The 17651-nt window shown below is 42.5% G+C and overlaps 2 protein-coding genes across 4 annotated transcripts in view; one reads left to right on the top strand and one right to left on the bottom strand.

The window, feature by feature from the left end:
- The first annotated feature begins 187 nt into the window (after positions 1–187).
- nt5e (5'-nucleotidase, ecto (CD73)) lies at positions 188–17468 on the top strand. 2 transcript variants are annotated; one of them, XM_020455414.2, is made up of 9 exons: positions 188–582; positions 7023–7245; positions 7741–7929; positions 9070–9267; positions 12419–12573; positions 12665–12773; positions 12956–13105; positions 13322–13522; positions 13921–17468. In XM_020455414.2, the coding sequence occupies exons 1-9, from the start codon at positions 250–252 to the stop codon at positions 14085–14087; spliced, it is 1725 nt and encodes a 574-aa protein (XP_020311003.1). In that variant the 5' UTR covers positions 188–249; the 3' UTR covers positions 14088–17468. The 2 variants fall into 2 exon arrangements, with proteins under 2 accessions (XP_020311003.1, XP_020311005.1); XM_020455416.2 differs by lacking the exon at positions 188–582 and adding an exon at positions 4456–5092.
- Positions 15311–17651, bottom strand: part of snx14 (sorting nexin 14) — a 28274-nt gene continuing 25933 nt past the window's right edge. For both annotated transcript variants that reach the window (XM_020455405.2, XM_020455404.2), the window contains 5 exons: positions 16928–17092; positions 16567–16662; positions 15753–15844; positions 15604–15660; positions 15311–15454 (listed from right to left, as the gene is read on the bottom strand). In XM_020455405.2, the coding sequence (XP_020310994.1) occupies positions 15410–15454; positions 15604–15660; positions 15753–15844; positions 16567–16662; positions 16928–17092 (455 nt within the window). In that variant the 3' untranslated portion in view covers positions 15311–15409. The remainder of the gene's footprint in view (positions 15455–15603; positions 15661–15752; positions 15845–16566; positions 16663–16927; positions 17093–17651) is intronic.

Here is a 17651-nt window from a genome sequence, read left to right on the forward strand (position 1 = left end):
GTGGGCTGTATCACTTTGCTGTGTTTGTGCATGGCTGTACACCTTTTATTAGGTTGAAAGTAATATTGAATTACGTGTGGGCCTTCCTTGTCAAGTTACTGCACACTGTAAACACATAAACCAACCCAAGCTATGTAAATGATATGCTACGATTGGAGAAGAACACCCCTTCTTGTGTCCACGCCTTCTGGTGCAGTCAATGTACGGGTGAACTTCTGTGTTCTAATACAGTGCGCTGTCAACGACAAGATGGCAGTGAGTGAGTCTATGAAGGGTCTTCTACTCTACCTCTGCATCTGTAGTCATGTTTCTACTGTGGAAGCGTGGGAACTCACCCTGCTTCACACCAACGACGTCCACGCAAGGGTTGAGGAGACGAGCAACAGTTACGGCAAATGCACCAAGCCTCCGTGTTTTGCCGGTGTGGCAAGGAGGTTTACGAAAATACAGGAGATCCGGAGCCGGGAGAAGAACGTGATGCTGCTGGACGCAGGCGACCAATTTCAGGGAACCGTTTGGTTTAATGTATATAAGGGAGCCGAGGCTGCCTATTTTATGAATAAACTTGGCTACGATGCGATGGTAAGCAGTTCACGTCATTCCAGTAGAATATTAATGTGGGCGACTGTATCATTTCATAATGGAGGATGCTCTCTGGGTGACCATATTTAAAATACCCATATGCGGGACAACAGAATGATTTGGCACGACATTCTCCGGACACTGTATCACTATTTCAAAATAGGCCATCATCACTGTCAATCGTGAATGATAATTCTTCACGTTTAACGGTGAAACGTCCAAACTGCATCTGCATGCCAGTTTCATGGGAATATCTGCATTTAGAATTTGTGAGCAAATTAGAGCAGATGGTTTTAACCTTCCAGTATTTTGTTTAAATAAAAGCACATTGTTATTATATATATATATATATATATATATATATATATATATATATATATATTTACTATTCAGCTATCTAGCTAACCATCCTAAAATCTCATAACAACTGAGGTGGTGTTTTTGGTGTAACAGTAACGTTATACTATGCTGTTAAGTTTGTATCCGATATGTTGAATACTAATGAATCATTATGATCTTCCAAGACATTGATTCAGCTTTGATCAAACTTTACTAAAGGACCACAATTGTGAGAAGTGGCGGTGCGACGCAACCCCTGCTCAGCTGTATTGAACGAGCGAATTGAAGCGCACCAAGACTAGCCTACTCATTTGCCTCGGGCAAAACTTAGTGACGCAGAATCTTGACCCTATGTGTGGCTGTTTTATGAAAATCTGGGAAAAAGTGGCCAAGGGAACATTTTCTGGTTGGTGTTAGGAAATTATCCTTTTTAAAACGGGATTGAGTGAAGTAGCGGAAATTATTGATCAACTAATTAGCTACCCTCAGAAATTTGAAGAAATTACCTTATATACCATCTTTCAGTTACTTACTTAGGTAGCTTTTCGTCACAAGCACGCGTTTTGTAAGTATTATTGTTAGGCCGAACTGTCCTCTCCATGCGTAGCTGGAATTTACCCCGAAAGGATTTGAGAAATGTGATTGGTTGATATTGTCTGGCCTACCTCTCGTCTTGCACTTTGCAGGATATCAGATCTCAACAATGATTGGAAAAGTCTCTAACACAGCCTTTCTTAAAGTATGGGTCGCGACGTGTCATAGTACATGTATAATTAGTTAGTGAATTGATTTGGCCAAGCGCAACTGCGGTCTCTGTTCAGTGCGGTCTCTGCTCAGTATGGCAGCTGCCGGTGTGCTTCGCAGTTTACCAGATCTTTCTTTTCTTGAGTGTTCTTAACGTTCACTCGGTGACAAGCTGCAGAGCTGTCGTTTAACAGCAGATGCGCTGTCAGCCACTGACTTGTCATTGCCACTCCCCAAATGGACTCATGCTAGCAACAAGTTCTGACTGATCTCAATCGTCACGAAAAGGCAATACACCGATGAGTTTCTCTTTCATACAAACTTTGAGAATTAACGAGGAGATCCCTCAATGTGATTTGTTTTTGGGAAGTGCTTAGTAACTTAATGAGTCAATGAAAACGAAAAAAATCCTATTACGACACGTCCTGACTAAATACCCACAGCATGGCGGTATACCTAGGGAATTATTTCAGAACAGGGCAGAATGCGTCAGGAAACAGTGTTTCGACAGTGGAAAGTAGGTAAGCTAGCAAGGCATTGTTGTCATTTTATAAAAAGGTGATGATAAGCAGAAATAAGAGAGTACTGTCTCAGTAGTATATGCGAGTTTCTCTTTCAAACAGTCCCCTGGACTTGTACACAGCTAATAGCTAACGTTAGGCAAAGCGAGTTAGGGTTGAGCTATCAGTAGCTAGCTAAGTAACAGTACAACTGAAGATGAAAAATGATCAAGCCTACTGTACATCTTACTGTAGAAATTGTTGGAAACAAGTCTAGGTTGGAACCGTTGCTGTCAAAATACAAATCATTTTTATTCTGAACTGGAATAAACTGATTGAAGCAAGATACTTTGAGGCAAACACACAGTTCTGGGTTGTTCATCTACAGCAGGAAGCTGTCTCCTGCCTAACTGAGAAAGCACAAGATGTTCTGGTCCTGTTTGGCTCCACATTCCTATGTCAGTCAGGGTTCTCAACATTACCAGTACTACATTCTTATGATACACTGCTAAAAAATAATAAAGGGAACACTAAAATAACACATCCTAGATCTGAATGAATGAAATATTCTTATTAAATACTTTTTTCTTTACATAGTTGAATGTGCTGACAAAATCACACATAAATTATCAATGGAAATCAAATTTATCAACCCATGGAGGTCTGGATTTGGAGTCACACAAAATTAATGTGGAAAACCACACTACAGGCTGATCCAACTTTGATGTAATGTCCTTAAAACAAGTCAAAATGAGGCTCAGTAGTGTGTGTGGCCTCCACGTGCCTGTATGACCTCCCTACAACGCCTGGGCATGCTCCTGATGAGGTGGCAGATGGTCTCCTGAGGGATCTCCTCCCAGACCTGGACTAAAGCATCCGCCAACTCCTGCATAGTCTGTGGTGCAACGTGGCGTTGGTGGATGGAGCAAGACATGATGTCCCAGATGTGCTCAATTGGATTCAGGTCTGGGGAACAGGTGGGCCAGTCCATAGCATCAATGCCTTCCTCTTGCAGGAACTGCTGACACGCTCCAGCCACATGAGGTCTAGCATTGTCTTGCATTAGGAGGAACCCAGGGCCAACCGCACCAGCATATGGTCTCACAAGGGGTCTGAGGATCTCATCTCGGTACCTAATGGCAGTCAGGCTACCTCTGGCGAGCACATGGAGGGCTGTGCGGCCCCTCAAAGAAAAGCCACCCCACACCATGACTGACCCACCGCCAAACCGGTCATGCTGGAGGATGTTGCAGGCAGCAGAACATTCTCCACGGCGTATCCAGACTGTCACGTCTGTCACATGTGCTCAGTGTGAACCTGCTTTCATCTGTGAAGAGCACAGGGCGCCAGTGGCGAATTTGCCAATCTTGGTGTTCTCTGGCTGTAAGCACAACCCCCACCTGTGGATGTCAGGCCCTCATACCACCCTCATGGAGTCTGTTTCTGACCGTTTGAGCAGACACATGCACATTTGTGGCCTGCTGGAGGTCATTTTGCAGGGCTATAGCAGTGCTCCTCCTGCTCCTCCTTGCACAAAGGCAGAGGTAGCGGTCCTGCTGCTGGGTTGTTGCCCTCCTATGGCCTCCTCCACATCTGATGTACTGGCCTGTCTCCTGGCAGCGCCTCCATGCTCTGGACACTACGCTGACAGACACAGCAAACCTTCTTGCCACAGCTCGCATTGATGTGCCATCCTGGATGAGCTGCACTACCTGAGCCGCTTGTGTGGGTTGTAGACTCCGTCTCATGCTACCACTAGAGTGAAAGCACCGCCAGCATTCAAAAGTGACCAAAACATCAGCCAGGAAGCATAGGAACTGAGAAGTGGTCTGTGGCCCCCACCTGCAGAACCACTCCTTTATTGGGGGTGTCTTGCTAATTGCCTATAATTTCCACCTGTTGTCTACTCCATTTGCACAACAGCATGTGAAATTTGTCAATCAGTGTTGCTTCCTAAGTGGACAGTTTGATTTCACAGAAGTGTGATTGACTTGGAGTTACATTGTGTTGTTTAAGTGTTCCCTTAATTTTTTTGAGCAGTGTATATTTAAGCAATATATGGCCAATATGTGGTATATGGCCAATATACCATGGCTAAGGGCTGTTCTCAAACACAACAGTGCCTGGATACAGCCCGTAGCCATATGCCACAAACCCCTGAGGTGCCTTATTGCTATTATAAACGGGTTACTGATGTAATTAGAGCAGTAAAAATGCATGTTGTCATACCCGTGGTATGTGGTCTGTTATACCACAGCTGTCAGCCAATCAGCATTCAGCGCTCGAACCACCCAGTTTATAAATATTTTTAAATTAAGTGTGACGTTTACACTGCTCGCAAGTATACACTGCTCGCAAGGGGCGAGGTAGGAAGGAAGGATTTATTTTTAAATGAACAACCCTTGGGCGGAAATTCACCACTCGTTCATCCCTCTGATTGCGTTTTCAGCCACTGGTAACTTGCGCTACAGTCAATTATGAGTGCATGTCTACTTATATTAAATATATAATTATTAATATACGTATAACTAGCAAATAAATTAGCTAACTGACATTAGCCTGCCCAGCTGGAACTTCTGAAGGAAAATGTTTTATTTCTACACTTTCCAATAGATAACCAAACAAAAACAAACTTTTTACATAGTAGCAACATTTCTAACTTATTGGCATTCGTTTTTACTTACACTTGCATGTTGACTTCTCCATTGATGTTTAAGTTTTCGCAGACTTTTCTTAGCGGAGGTACCATTGTCGCCGATTGAATTATGGGGCGTTTCAGGCCCGGAGTGAACATAATTGTACACTCGCAAAGCCGACTGAAAACGAGGACTGAGGGGCTTACTTTGCAAACTTCCCTTGCTTGGCTAATCATTTGGACCACCCTCCAAGATGGCGATGGAGATTCCCCCAAGGGCAATAAGGCGAGGGTAAGTGGGTGTGTCTTAAGTGTTTGGACCACAGCCCTATAGAACGTTAGTTTTCCAGGAACAGGGTTGGAGAGCCCTGGCCTACACATTCTCATTTTGAACTTCTAACGCGGGTGGGATGGGTGTGGCTTCGACTAATGCAGGCAAACTTAAATCAGTTTTACCAGCATGTCACATGTGCAACCAGAGGGAAAAAGAAAAAAAAACTCTAGACCACCTTTACTCCACACACAGAGATGCATACAAAGCTCTCCCCCGCCCTCCATTTGGAAAATCTGACCATGATTCTATCCTGATTCCTGTTTACAAGCAGAAACTAAGGCAGGAAGTACCAGTGACTCACTCAATACGGAAGTGGTCAAATGATGTGGATGCTACACGACAGGACTGTTTTGCATAAATTTTACGCATGGGTGGTCCCGGGAATCAACAAGTGCGTCGTCAAAACCTTTTCCACCTCAGGAGACTGAAAAGACTTGACATGGTACCCAGATCCTCAAAAAGTTCTACAGCTGCACCATCGAGAGCATCCTGACCGGTTGCATCACCGCCTGGAATGACAACTGTTCGGCATCTGACCGTGAAGCGCTACAGAGGGTAGTGCGTACGGCCCAGTACATCACTGGGGCCAAGCTTCCTGCCACCCAGGACCTATATAATAGGCGGTGTCGGAGGAAAGCCCATAAAATGATCAGACTCTAGTCACCCACGTCATAGACTGTTTTCTCTGATACCGCACGTCAAGTGGTACCAGAGCGCCAAGTCTAGGACCAAAAGGTTCCTTAACAGCTTCACTGGGGCCAAGCTTCCTGCCACCCAGGACCTATATAATAGGCGGTGTCAGAGGAAAGCCCATAAAATGATCAGAGACTCTAGTCACCCACGTCATAGACTGTTTTCTCTGATACCGCACGTCAAGTGGTACCGGAGCGCCAAGTCTAGGACCAAAAGGCTCCTTAACAGCTTCTAACCCCAAGCCATAAGACTGCTGAACAATTAATCAAATGGCCACCAGACTATTTACATTGACCCCCCCCCCCCCCCCCCATTTGTTTTGTACACTGCTGCTACTCAAAGTTTACTACCTAAATGTACAAATTACATCAACTAACCTGTAACCCTGCACACTGACTTGGTTACAGTACCCCCTATATATAGCCTCGTTATTGTTGTTTTATTCTTACTTATTTTATTTTTTACTTTAGTTTATTTGGTAAATATTTTCTTAACTCTTCTTGAACTGCACTGTTGATTAAGGGCTTGTAAGTAAGCATTTCACGGTAAGGTCTACACTTGTTGTATTCGGCGCATGTGACAGTTTGATTAGATTTAATTATCAGGTAGAACAGAAAACCAGCAGGCTCCGGACCTTCATAGGGTAAGAGATGAGTACCCTACCCTATACAGTGCACTACGTTTTACCAGGGGCCTTTTTGTTAAAAGTAGTACACTATAAAGAGAATAAGAACAGGGTGCCATTTGGGATGCATCCTGGTGTGTAGAGATATATTTTCCGTAGGGTCTTTAGGGATAGGGTACTCCGCAGTGTATTAATCTGTGACGTACAAGGGACAAGTAGCCTGGAGCAAGGTGTCAATGTGGTGGACAAGACAAGTCCAGACAAAGGTCTTCAATTCTCAGTGTGACATTGTCTAGGAAAAATTGAAGCCATATTCATAATATGGTCAGGAAGTCTACCCCAGGAGGATGCTAATTAGTTATGTATAAAACAAATAATATATATTTTTTCTTTCCATCAGTTGTTAGTGGACATGGACTTACGTAGCAATTAGATGAAGAAAAACATTAGATAAACTCATCTAAAATAGACTTGGCAGCACAATAACACCAGAACAGTATGGTTGATTGAACATTGTTGTTAATCGGGAAATATTGTGGTTGACCTTTGCCTTTGTTTGTAACTTTATAGGCTCTGGGGAATCATGAGTTTGACAATAACGTGGAGGGACTTATCAAGCCGTTTCTCCAGGAGGTGAAGTGCACCGTCCTCAGTGCTAACATCAAAGCAGATGACACACTTGCCCCACACATCAGCGGGCTTTATTTCCCATATAAGATATTTGATGTTGGCTCTCAGAAAGTGGGCGTGGTTGGATACACTTCAAGGGAAACACCTGCCCTGTCACAAACCGGTACAATTATGTTTTGACTTGATTAAGGTTTTGATTGAAGTTTTAGCTTCTCCTCACCCTCCCCCCCCCTCTTAATGTATCTTCCTTCCTTCTCTCCTCAATCCTTTTATTCTCCCTCTATTCAGCTTCATATTCATGCATTCGCTCCTGTCCTACTCTCGTCACAATAATCCATATTGATTGCTCTGTCCAGGTTGCTTCATGTTTGCTTCCAATATTTACACTATGATTTTAATAATGCCTTCCTCTAGATCAGGGTTTCTCAAACTCGGTCGTCTGGACCGCAAGGGGTGCACGTTTTGTTTTTTGCCATCGCACTACACAGCTGATTCAAATAATGAACTAATCGCCAAGCTTTGATCATTTGAATCAGCTGTGTAGTGTTAGGGCAAAAAACTAAATGTGCACCACTTGGGGTCATAAGGACTGAGTTTGGGAAACATTTAAATAATTTCCCTGATATAAAATTAATTTTTGTTCCTCATTCTGTTGCAGGACCTAACTTAGTGTTTGAGGATGAGATTGATGCCCTTCAGCCCCAGGTCGACAAACTCATCACCCTGGGGGTCAACAAGATCATCGCCCTCGGTCACTCTGGTTTCGTTACGGACAAAGAAATAGCCAGAAGGGTGAAGGGCGTGGATGTGGTCATTGGAGGACACAGCAACACATTTCTGTACACAGGTACGGTATGCAGTGTTTACCACAGACTACTTTTGTTTAATATTTACAATCATAGTAATTTCTTCTGCCAACCAGGGCTCTCTCTGAGCTTGGGGACGAGGTTACAATCTCTACTATGATTGTATTTCATCCGAACATTTTTAACTGTCATAAGTTTTTGTAAGGAATTGTGGAACCTACAGTTGATTCCCGAACTGAACATGCATGTGTCCCTGGCTGTCTTCAGTTTTCCTTCCTTACAAGCGATCCAACCATGACATCATGTAATGAAAAACAGACTGGAAATATAATTGGAAGCATCAGTGGTCTCACTCTAACCACAGCACCATAGAAACTCCAAAACAACAAGCACATAAATTCTGCCTTCAGTCCTGAAGGAAGAAGGCTTACTAATAACTCAAACAACAACCACACCATGCTGTTTTTACCACACAGGCAGTATATTACTTTATGCCTCAGCAGCTCTTGGTCTGTGATTTGAGGGATCCACATCCCTTAATTAGTGCAATATCAAAAAGCTGGAACAATGAGTATCTGCCACCTGTCTTACCTGATGCCGATCCTGGCCTTTTGTTTTTGTGTGCGTCCCAAATGGCACTCCCTACAAAGAGATTAGGGTGCCATTTGGGATGTAGCCACAGTTAGCTTGTGCCGTGCTGAGCTTTTTCCACAACAGCAGCCATGCTTCATATTGGTTAGAATCAGTGCACTGGCTGGTTCCCATGCTTGCAAGTTCAGTACCTATCCTATGCTATGCTGCTTTTTCTTTTTTTAAAGAGCGAGGACTCTGTGATGGCTATAAGGATTCCCTTTGATGTGAGGCCTACACTTTAGAACAGTTCACTAAACCACAAACAGTAAGCCCTTTGTTCAGTAATTCTGCCTGGAAAGTCAGTGTAGTTCAGGCTGATGTGGTGGGAAAGTAAGAACATAAGAATCCAAGAAGTCGATGGCCTAGATTCATTCTGTTATACAGCAGCTAATTGAAACCCAGTTTATATCTTAATGCATTCATAGTTATTTAGGCGTTGTTTAATTGCTGTTCGTTGCTGTTTTCTTAAGCATGATTACAATGCAACTGATGCTTGATATGGAAAAACATTCATTTAATTCCATTGTTTACATTCAATGTTTTGATAGGAGAGAAACCTTCCTCTGAGGTTCCGGCAGGTCCTTACCCAGTCATGGTGAAATCAGAGGATGGGCGGGACGTCCCTGTGGTGCAGGCCTTTGCTTTTGGGAAATATCTGGGTTACCTCAAGGTGACATTTGATGAGGCTGGCAATGTGGTCCAGTCCACAGGCAACCCCATCCTGCTGGACAGCTCTGTACCAGAGGGTGAGTACAGTACTACTGAGTAAAATGAGGAAGTTGCCAATAAGTGTGTCTTAAATGGCACCCTATTCTCTATAGTATATAGTGCACTACTTTTGAAGAGAGCCCTATTGGCCCTTATCAAAAGTAGTATAGGAAATGGGGTGCCATTTCGGACCTACACAGTGAAATGACATCCGTTTGCATCAGCAGTGCTACTCTTTACCTTATCACTTGTGAAGTGTGAAAATAGCATGTTTGGTTTTCTTGACTCTGTGTAGCATGGTGATACTGTCCTATGTTTTGTAAACATTTGAATGTCTGGTGGAGAACACTACTGAACATTACTGTGGACACATACCATTGACCTTCTACTTCAAGCTTTTATTTCATATTTACTAATTCAATGAGAATGTGTTTCGCTTAAGCATGAGTTCACTGTTACCAATCTGCTATTTATTCGAATTTTAACGTGAAGACTACGTCAGTTTCAGTACCACTGAGTATAATTTTTATTAATATATAAAAGTATTCAACTTTATATAGTAGGGTTGTTCCACAAATTTAGTGCCTTTAGTGCCCTTTAATATTATGTCTCTCTGATAAGCTACCCAGGAAAAGGCTGAAAATAGCCCATATCAATATGTAGCCATATAAGGTTCATGAAATCAATAACTTGGTATCAGATAAGTCATGTATTAGCCATCGCTTAGGTAATTAATTTGATGCATCAGTAGCAATACAAGGATTTAACGTTTTATAGAAGAGACAGAAATGCTTATGGGGGAGGAGTTGCTGTATATATTCAGAGCCATATCCCTGTAATGCTTAGAGAAGATCTTTTGTCAAGTGTTATTGAAGTGTTGTGGTTGCAGGTTCACTTGCCTCTTCATCTAAAGCCTTTTCTTTTGGGGTGTTGCTATAAGCTAACAGTCAGTATCTAAATAATATGTGAAATGCTTGATAGTGTATGTCAACCGAGAGGTCTACTTTCTTGGGGACCTGAATATTGACTGGTTTTCATCAAGCTGTCCGCTCAAGAGGAAGCTTCTTACTGTAACCAGTGCCTAATCTGTTTCAGGTTATTAATCAACCACTACAGGAACAAGATCATCCACATGTATCGATCACATTTTTACTAATACTGTAGAACTTTGTTCTAAAGCTGTATCCGTACCCATTGGATGCATTGATCACAATATAGTGGCTATATCCAGGAAATTCCCAAATTGTTTGCCTAGTCAATTTACACACAACTCTGACGCACACTTATCCCACCAGACATGCCACAAGGGGTCTTTTCTTAGTCCCCAAATCCAGAACAAATTCAAGAAAACGTACAGTATTATTGCATGGAACTTCCTTCCATCTCATATTGCTCAAATAAACAGCAAACCTGTTTAAAAACAACAAATAAATAAAGTAACACTTTGTGGCCCAATGCCTCTCCCCTATTTGACCTAGATAGTTTGTGTATGCATTGATATGTAGGCTACATGTGCCTTTAAAAAAAAAGTAGTTCTGTATTATGTTTTGTGAGGACCCCAGGAAGAGTAGCTGCTGCTTTTTGCCACAGCTAATGGGGATCCTAATAAAATACCTTTTGATATTGAATTTTAAAAGCCTGTTCTGTTAAATGAAGTGCACTTTAATATAGTCACATGGAGAATTCAATAAATACTTTTTAATGTGAATAAAGGCTTGTTAAAGTGCCAAAATTCAGCATCCGTCAAACCTGTCACTTCTAGGAAGATTTTAATCCACTGTCCAAGTTTCACCACCATTGTAAAGCCCTAGTTATTTATTTTCTGTGACAGTCACTTCTGAAGATGACTATTTCATGTGTTCATTTACATCTGACCCTTATTTTAAGGTGAACTGAACTCTCATTTTAAAAAGGTGAAACTATTCCATTGAACATCTAATAGTCAAATCACAGAGTAAAAGCAGGCGAGCAAGTTCTACTCTTTTTTTGTTGCCATTTTCTTGTGGAAAACTGAGCGGGCCAAGCATAACATGTCAACCTAGTTACCCAGTTAGCACAGTGGATCTGGGCCGATTCCAGCTGAGTCAGACTCTGCTGACGTCATGTGGCCTGAGTCTGGGCCGCCTTCGGCAGTATTGCTTATGGTTAGGATGCAGGGATTTGAACTCGGACGATTCCAGTGAGTTATCTGGCCCAAATGTATTACTTGGTGCTCGGGCCTACTCTCTGGCAGATTGATTACACGGGCTGCTTTATATAAATAACATTTCAATAGAAAAATACATTCTCAATGTTTGATCAAAAAATACAATTAATTTCTTTAAGAGTCCTGTTTTAAGTAGTATTTTGATGCTTTGTGCAAGGCAATTGATACGCATTAACTTTGTGGCTGTAGCCTCCCGAGTGGGGGAGCGGTCTAAGACACTGCATCGCAGTGCAAACTGCTTGCCACAGATGCTAGTTCGATTCTCGTGCCAGCCACAACCAGGAGACCCATGAGGCAACCCACAATTGGCCCGGCGTCGTCCGAGTTAGGGGAGGGTTTGGCCGGTCGGGATGTCCTTGTGCTGTAGCGACTCCTGTGGCGGGCCAGGCGCATGCACGCTGACATGGTCACCAGGTGTATGGTGTTTCCTCCGACATACTTTTTTTTTCTGTGTGGATGGGTATAATTTGTATGCATAATAGTAATTTAAATGACTAAATTTGGGTAATTTTGTATACATTTAAATTTGCATCGGGACGCTTCTGGGGCAATCCTGGTAAAATGCCGGCAAAGTTGACTGAATTTCCAGTAGATGGGCCGATTCTGGGCAGTCATTAATTTTGATTCCGGGCCAAGTCCAACACCCGATTCTGGGCCGACTCAATCAGTTCCAGCCCCCCAGAAGAGGTCTAGTTTTGGGCCGAATTGTTTGTATAGTTCCCCCCCCACCCCATTGCTAGATTGGTACCCATAGGCTAGAAATGTTTTAAATCTGTGTTTTGTGAAGCTTGCGTTCAATTGACACTCCGTTGCACACAAACTTCCATTCCCCGTGTCACAAGTTTCTTTATCAACAGTAATTTTATTTAACCTCGAGATGGTTTTAAAATGTATTATGACCGAATGTTAGAGGTGAAACCAAGTTACACTTCTCAAAAGGCACCGAAATAACCCAGTAACTGCATATGATTTCCTCTTGTCAGACCCCAGTATTCTTGCTGAAGTAAACGAGTGGAAAAAGGCCCTGGCAAATTACTCCTCGCAGTATGTGGGGGAGACCCTGGTGTATCTCAATGGAACGTTTGAAGAGTGCAGGTTCAGAGAGTGCAACCTGGGAAACCTAATCTGCGACGCTATGGTGAGTTAGTAGTACCCAGGACAGCTACCCAAACCTGGTACCTTTCGGTCAGTCTGTAGCCTACTGATGAAATCCTGTTATTTTGCTGTAGGTACACCACAACATTAAATATGCCGATGAGCTTCAGTGGAACCATGTCAGCTCCTGCATCGTCCAAGGGGGATCAATACGGTCATCCATAGATGAACGCAGCCGAAATGGTGTGTGCCTTTTATGGGGCTGTTTCCTGGACAACAGCAGAAAATTCAATCGAGATTCTCCATTGAGCTTGTTTTGTTGTCCAGGACTAGGCTTAATCTGTGTCCGGGAAACCAGCCTTGTGTTTGCCATTTCTGGGTTTTTCTCCCTCAATGTGGAAACTGATTGAAATGTATTTTGTTAGGTTCCATCACGATGGAAGACCTGATTGCTGTGTTGCCGTTTGGAGGCACCTATGATCTGGTGCAGCTGAAGGGCTCCACTCTGAGGAAAGCTTTTGAGCACTCTGTCAGGAGATATGGAGGGAACACAGGGGAATTCCTTCAAGTATCAGGTATCAGTCTCCATTTCATTTATTGGTAGAGAGGGTCATAATATAACCTAAACCAGTTGACATCAGGCACTTGTCTCCAGCTATCTATCCCCAAGAACCTGTGCACCTACATTGAATTTACTATCGTTTTGCTTTTCCCTCTTAGTCAAACTACATGGAGAGGAATGAGGACAAGTGTTTTGGACTGACTTTATTTCACTCCTATAATCTCAATAGGATTCCATGTAGAGTATGATATGTCAAGTCCCCCAGGGGAGCGTGCCAGGAGTATCAGTGTGCTCTGTACGAACTGCCGGGTGCCCGTCTATGAGCCACTGGACAACAGCAGACTATACAAGGTGGTCCTGCCCTCCTACTTGGTGGAAGGAGGAGATGGATTCTCCATGATCAAAGAGGAGAAGCTGAAACATGACAGTGGTGAGCTCACAATTGAATAGATTACAACACTAAGGGTGCCATTGGAGACGACCAATTCCCTGTATAGTGAACCAGGATTGGGGTCAATTCAGAAAGTAAACAAAATTCTACATTTTCCTCAAAGCATCAAGAGAATTGAAGTTGGAATTTCAGTGTACTTCCTGAATTGTCTGCAATGTAATTGACCCCAACCCTTTAGTCCACTAAATAAGGAATAGGCCAGGGTGCCTTTTGGGACGCTGATAATATATCTCTAGGGATGAGCTCCTTTCTGCAGACTCATAACTTTTATTTTATGAACAGGAACCCGTTGAGCATTTTCTGTTGCACAACTATTATTTACCAGATAAGGTATTGGTTAACTGGTTCATGGAGGTTGAAAATAGTTTATCTTACAGGTGACATGGACATTTCGGTCGTGGCCAGCTACATTACTGAGAGGAAGAAGGTGCACCCAGCTGTAGAAGGACGTATCAAGATTTCCAACTCAAATTCAGGAGGATCTGGACACACAACTTTGTTAATCCTCATAGGGCTGGTGATGGCTCTGTCTAGGAGCCTATGAGATCCCTGCCTGCAACGCTAGCTTGCCATTGGACGTGTTCTCAGCATCCAAGGGAAGAGCTCAACTCTAGTTAGTCTAGAGAGTACAAATTAAGGACATTGGTGAAATATCCATTAACAAGGCGCTTAGATATTTCTATATAAATACTGCAGCTTGATATGCACTGTAAATGACACACTGGACTTCTCTAGACAGGTTTTGCTTTGTCAAGTCTCATGTACAGTAACTGCTGTCAAGCTCTTGCTCAAATTCTGTTTATATAATAGTACCACATACAGTACCAACATAAGCAAACTTCAACAGAGATGGAAACAGATTACCACTGGCTGTTTTAATGTGTGCAGAGTATGCTTGCTTAACCAGCATTAGTTTATGGGAGAAGATATACAAACAACGAGCTCTGTTTAAGCTCTTTGGGACTAGAAAGGAGATAAATGACTTGGTCAACCTTTTGTAAATATTTATAGAATTCTTTACTATGGTCATGAATGCTATACTGTTTTTTTTTTTTTTAATAGGATGGTATAAAATCTGATTAGGACTTTCCTAAAGTTGGTTAGCTTGTTTCAGATCCCTGCTAAAGAAATACATTGAGAACCAGAGGTCATAAATTCAGTTTCTCAGTTGTAATTTGTAAATAGCCTGTGAAATGTTATATTTGGGTTAGTTGTGATATTGAAATAAGCTTGGTAGTAGTACATTTAGACAGATGTCAATGTTTGTCTAGCAGATATGTGATTTTAAAAGCTGATCTTGAACTAGCTCTCATGCAACAACAACAAAAAAGTACAATGCAGCATTTCAAAAAGGAAACAATGAAATCCCTCAGTGATGTGGCTTTGCTGCTCTCACCATTGATCAGAACTGGTTAAGGCCACAGGAGTATTGAGGAAAAGGAACATTCTCTCTCAACCTCCCAAAGGCTTTATTCTTTACAGGGGCCAGACATTCATCTCCACCCACCGCTGGCACCAGTGGGGCAGATGGAAATCGTATTAGGTCATATGCAGGACACAACCTCAATTTAGAAAACTGAGAAGCTGACTTTAAACATGGTCTCAGCTCATTGCTTCAGCCTGCATCTTTATTTTTACAGCACACAAATTAAACCATAGTTACGGTCGGGGAAGGCCTCTTACATTGACACATCAAGAAAGGACCTCGGTGCAGCAGCCAGCAAGGAATTATTTAAGCCAGATAAAATATGACATTTGACCACCCAGTAAAATCAATAAATATATTTTATTATTGTACAGTGGAATGTTGATATAATCCCAGAGACATTTGCACTTTCGCTCCAGGGAAGAGAAGCGTGCTGTTATCTACATCCACTGGCTACTATCGGCCGATGGCTCTCTCTGTCCCTGCTGAATAGACAACATTATCACGGTATCCGCAGGAAGGTACACAAACTACATCCTGGTACCTTCCTACTTTATAAATAAGCGTGTCTTAAACGTCTAAATAGTTTGGAAAAGACATGTTTGGCCTGTGTATCCGATTTTTAGGAATTTACCTTGCCAAGCTCTGGAAACAGTTCTTCGACAGCAATATCCATCAGAACGTAAGTCATCTGAGGGGCAGAGGACAGAAACAAGAGAGAAAACGGATAATGCACCATGAAACCTTGGCTGCAGAGAAAATTGTCTCGTTGTTTGGCTTTACCTGCTTGTTAAGAAGTGGTTGCTGAAAACCGTCAAAGAGAAGCCTGATGCCCTCGTATTTGGCCTCCTGTCCGATGCACTTTTCCACAAAGTCTATGAGGTGAAAAGACAAAGACATCAATACAGTACAACGGAGGCCCGCTTAATCCATAAAAACAAACTATACCTTTGGCAGGTGATTCCATCAAATTATGACTAATTTCCATGGATGATGTCATTGCACTTGTTCAACATGCAGTGTTTCTGCCAGGACATGCTTTCAAAAGTAGGACCAGGCTTCTAGAGATTAGAATGAAACCGATAAATCAGGGAGTGTTCACCAGGCACAGGTTGTGTCCCAAAATGGCATCCAATTCCCTTTATAGTGCATTACTTTTGACCAGGGCCCATATGCACAGGCAATGGGACTTATTGATATGATGAAATTGAAAATATCTGGGCTTGGTGAAAACTATTCTGTGTCTGGATGTCATTTGTTAATACAATGTAACTTGCTTGGTGGCTAATGAACTGTGATTAAGACATGAATCCATCATGCTGAGAGCTAGATATCTAGAGAGTGCATACTGGATCTGTGCAGCACACGAATACAGCAAAAGAATACTAGAGAACATGTAGCCAGTTCCAGTCTGTTTGTATGATAACAATTTGGTGGGTGCTTATATTTTCTTATTTCACGCATGTGTGATTTGGAAATGTTTTTTTGCATATCCCAACTCACCGTCGGCGAGTGCCAGTCTGTTTCTGCTATCATACCAACTCCTTGTCATATCATGTTTGTCATGCCATGACCAGGCTAAAAGCTTGGGTCTAACCTGGCAAATAATTCATCATCTCTTCGAATGCCTTCTTGGCTCTTCTCTGCTTGTCTCCTATAGTGAGTTCCTCACTGGTCTCACAGAACACAGCATCTAAGATAGGGCAGAAAACATCATCATGAGTCTGGGAGAAGTAGATCAAGGCAAGGCAATTCCAGAACTTAATGGACAGTAATTCACAACAACAACAGTGAGATTGGCTAAGCACTGAAGTGGAACAGCAACATCTACAGTGATTGTGTGTATTGCCCTAAAACCCTTTGATGGAGCCTTTTAGGAAGGAAATAGGAGGGGTCGGGGAAGAAAATCAGTCAAAGGTTTATAAAGGGGGAAACATTACTGAAGCAATTCACCGTACCTCTGAGCATGGTGACGAGAGAGACGACGTGGTGCTCCTGCAGGATCACGTCCAGTTTGTGCTGGATGTAGTTATCCATGTAGGCCTCCAGCGTGTTCTTGAACAAGATCCGTCCCCCTGACAGGATGTGGTGCAACCAGTCTGGCATGTGGAACACCACTCGACCTGTCGGGTCAAACAATCATTTCATCAAATGTATTTTGTTACATGAGCAGTTGTCACAAACACAGTCTGGCAACACAGCACCAAACACAATGAGAAGAATCATGGCTGGGTAATAGGTGTGGGTCTGACAGTCCTGACCTTCCTACAACTAGCACTGGTGACGGTCACAATTCTGTTTGTACACTTGCATGAATATGGTTCTTAACAAAAGCTATTTTAAAAAGCCATTACACTTTGTTATTATCATCATGCCATTTCATTATTATTATTTCAGGTTACTTATAAATATGAATCAACAAATTAAGAAATGCCAGGTTGGAGTGTCATATTTTCGTATTGACATCGCTAATGGAGTCAAAATAAATATATGCGCCTACTTGGTCCTTGTTTTACTTTCATGTTGGACTTCATTCATTACCATCAGTTACTAGGTTATTCAATTACAGTCACAGGCCTACCTACTACATACACACACACATACTGTAGTGGCCATCACTGGCAATACTAAAACCCTCCATATTCTTTCACTAGATTAACTTCTAATGACAGCCGTATTATG

Source organism: Oncorhynchus kisutch, linkage group LG21, assembly GCF_002021735.2.
Source record: "Oncorhynchus kisutch isolate 150728-3 linkage group LG21, Okis_V2, whole genome shotgun sequence".
NCBI lineage: Eukaryota > Metazoa > Chordata > Actinopteri > Salmoniformes > Salmonidae > Oncorhynchus > Oncorhynchus kisutch.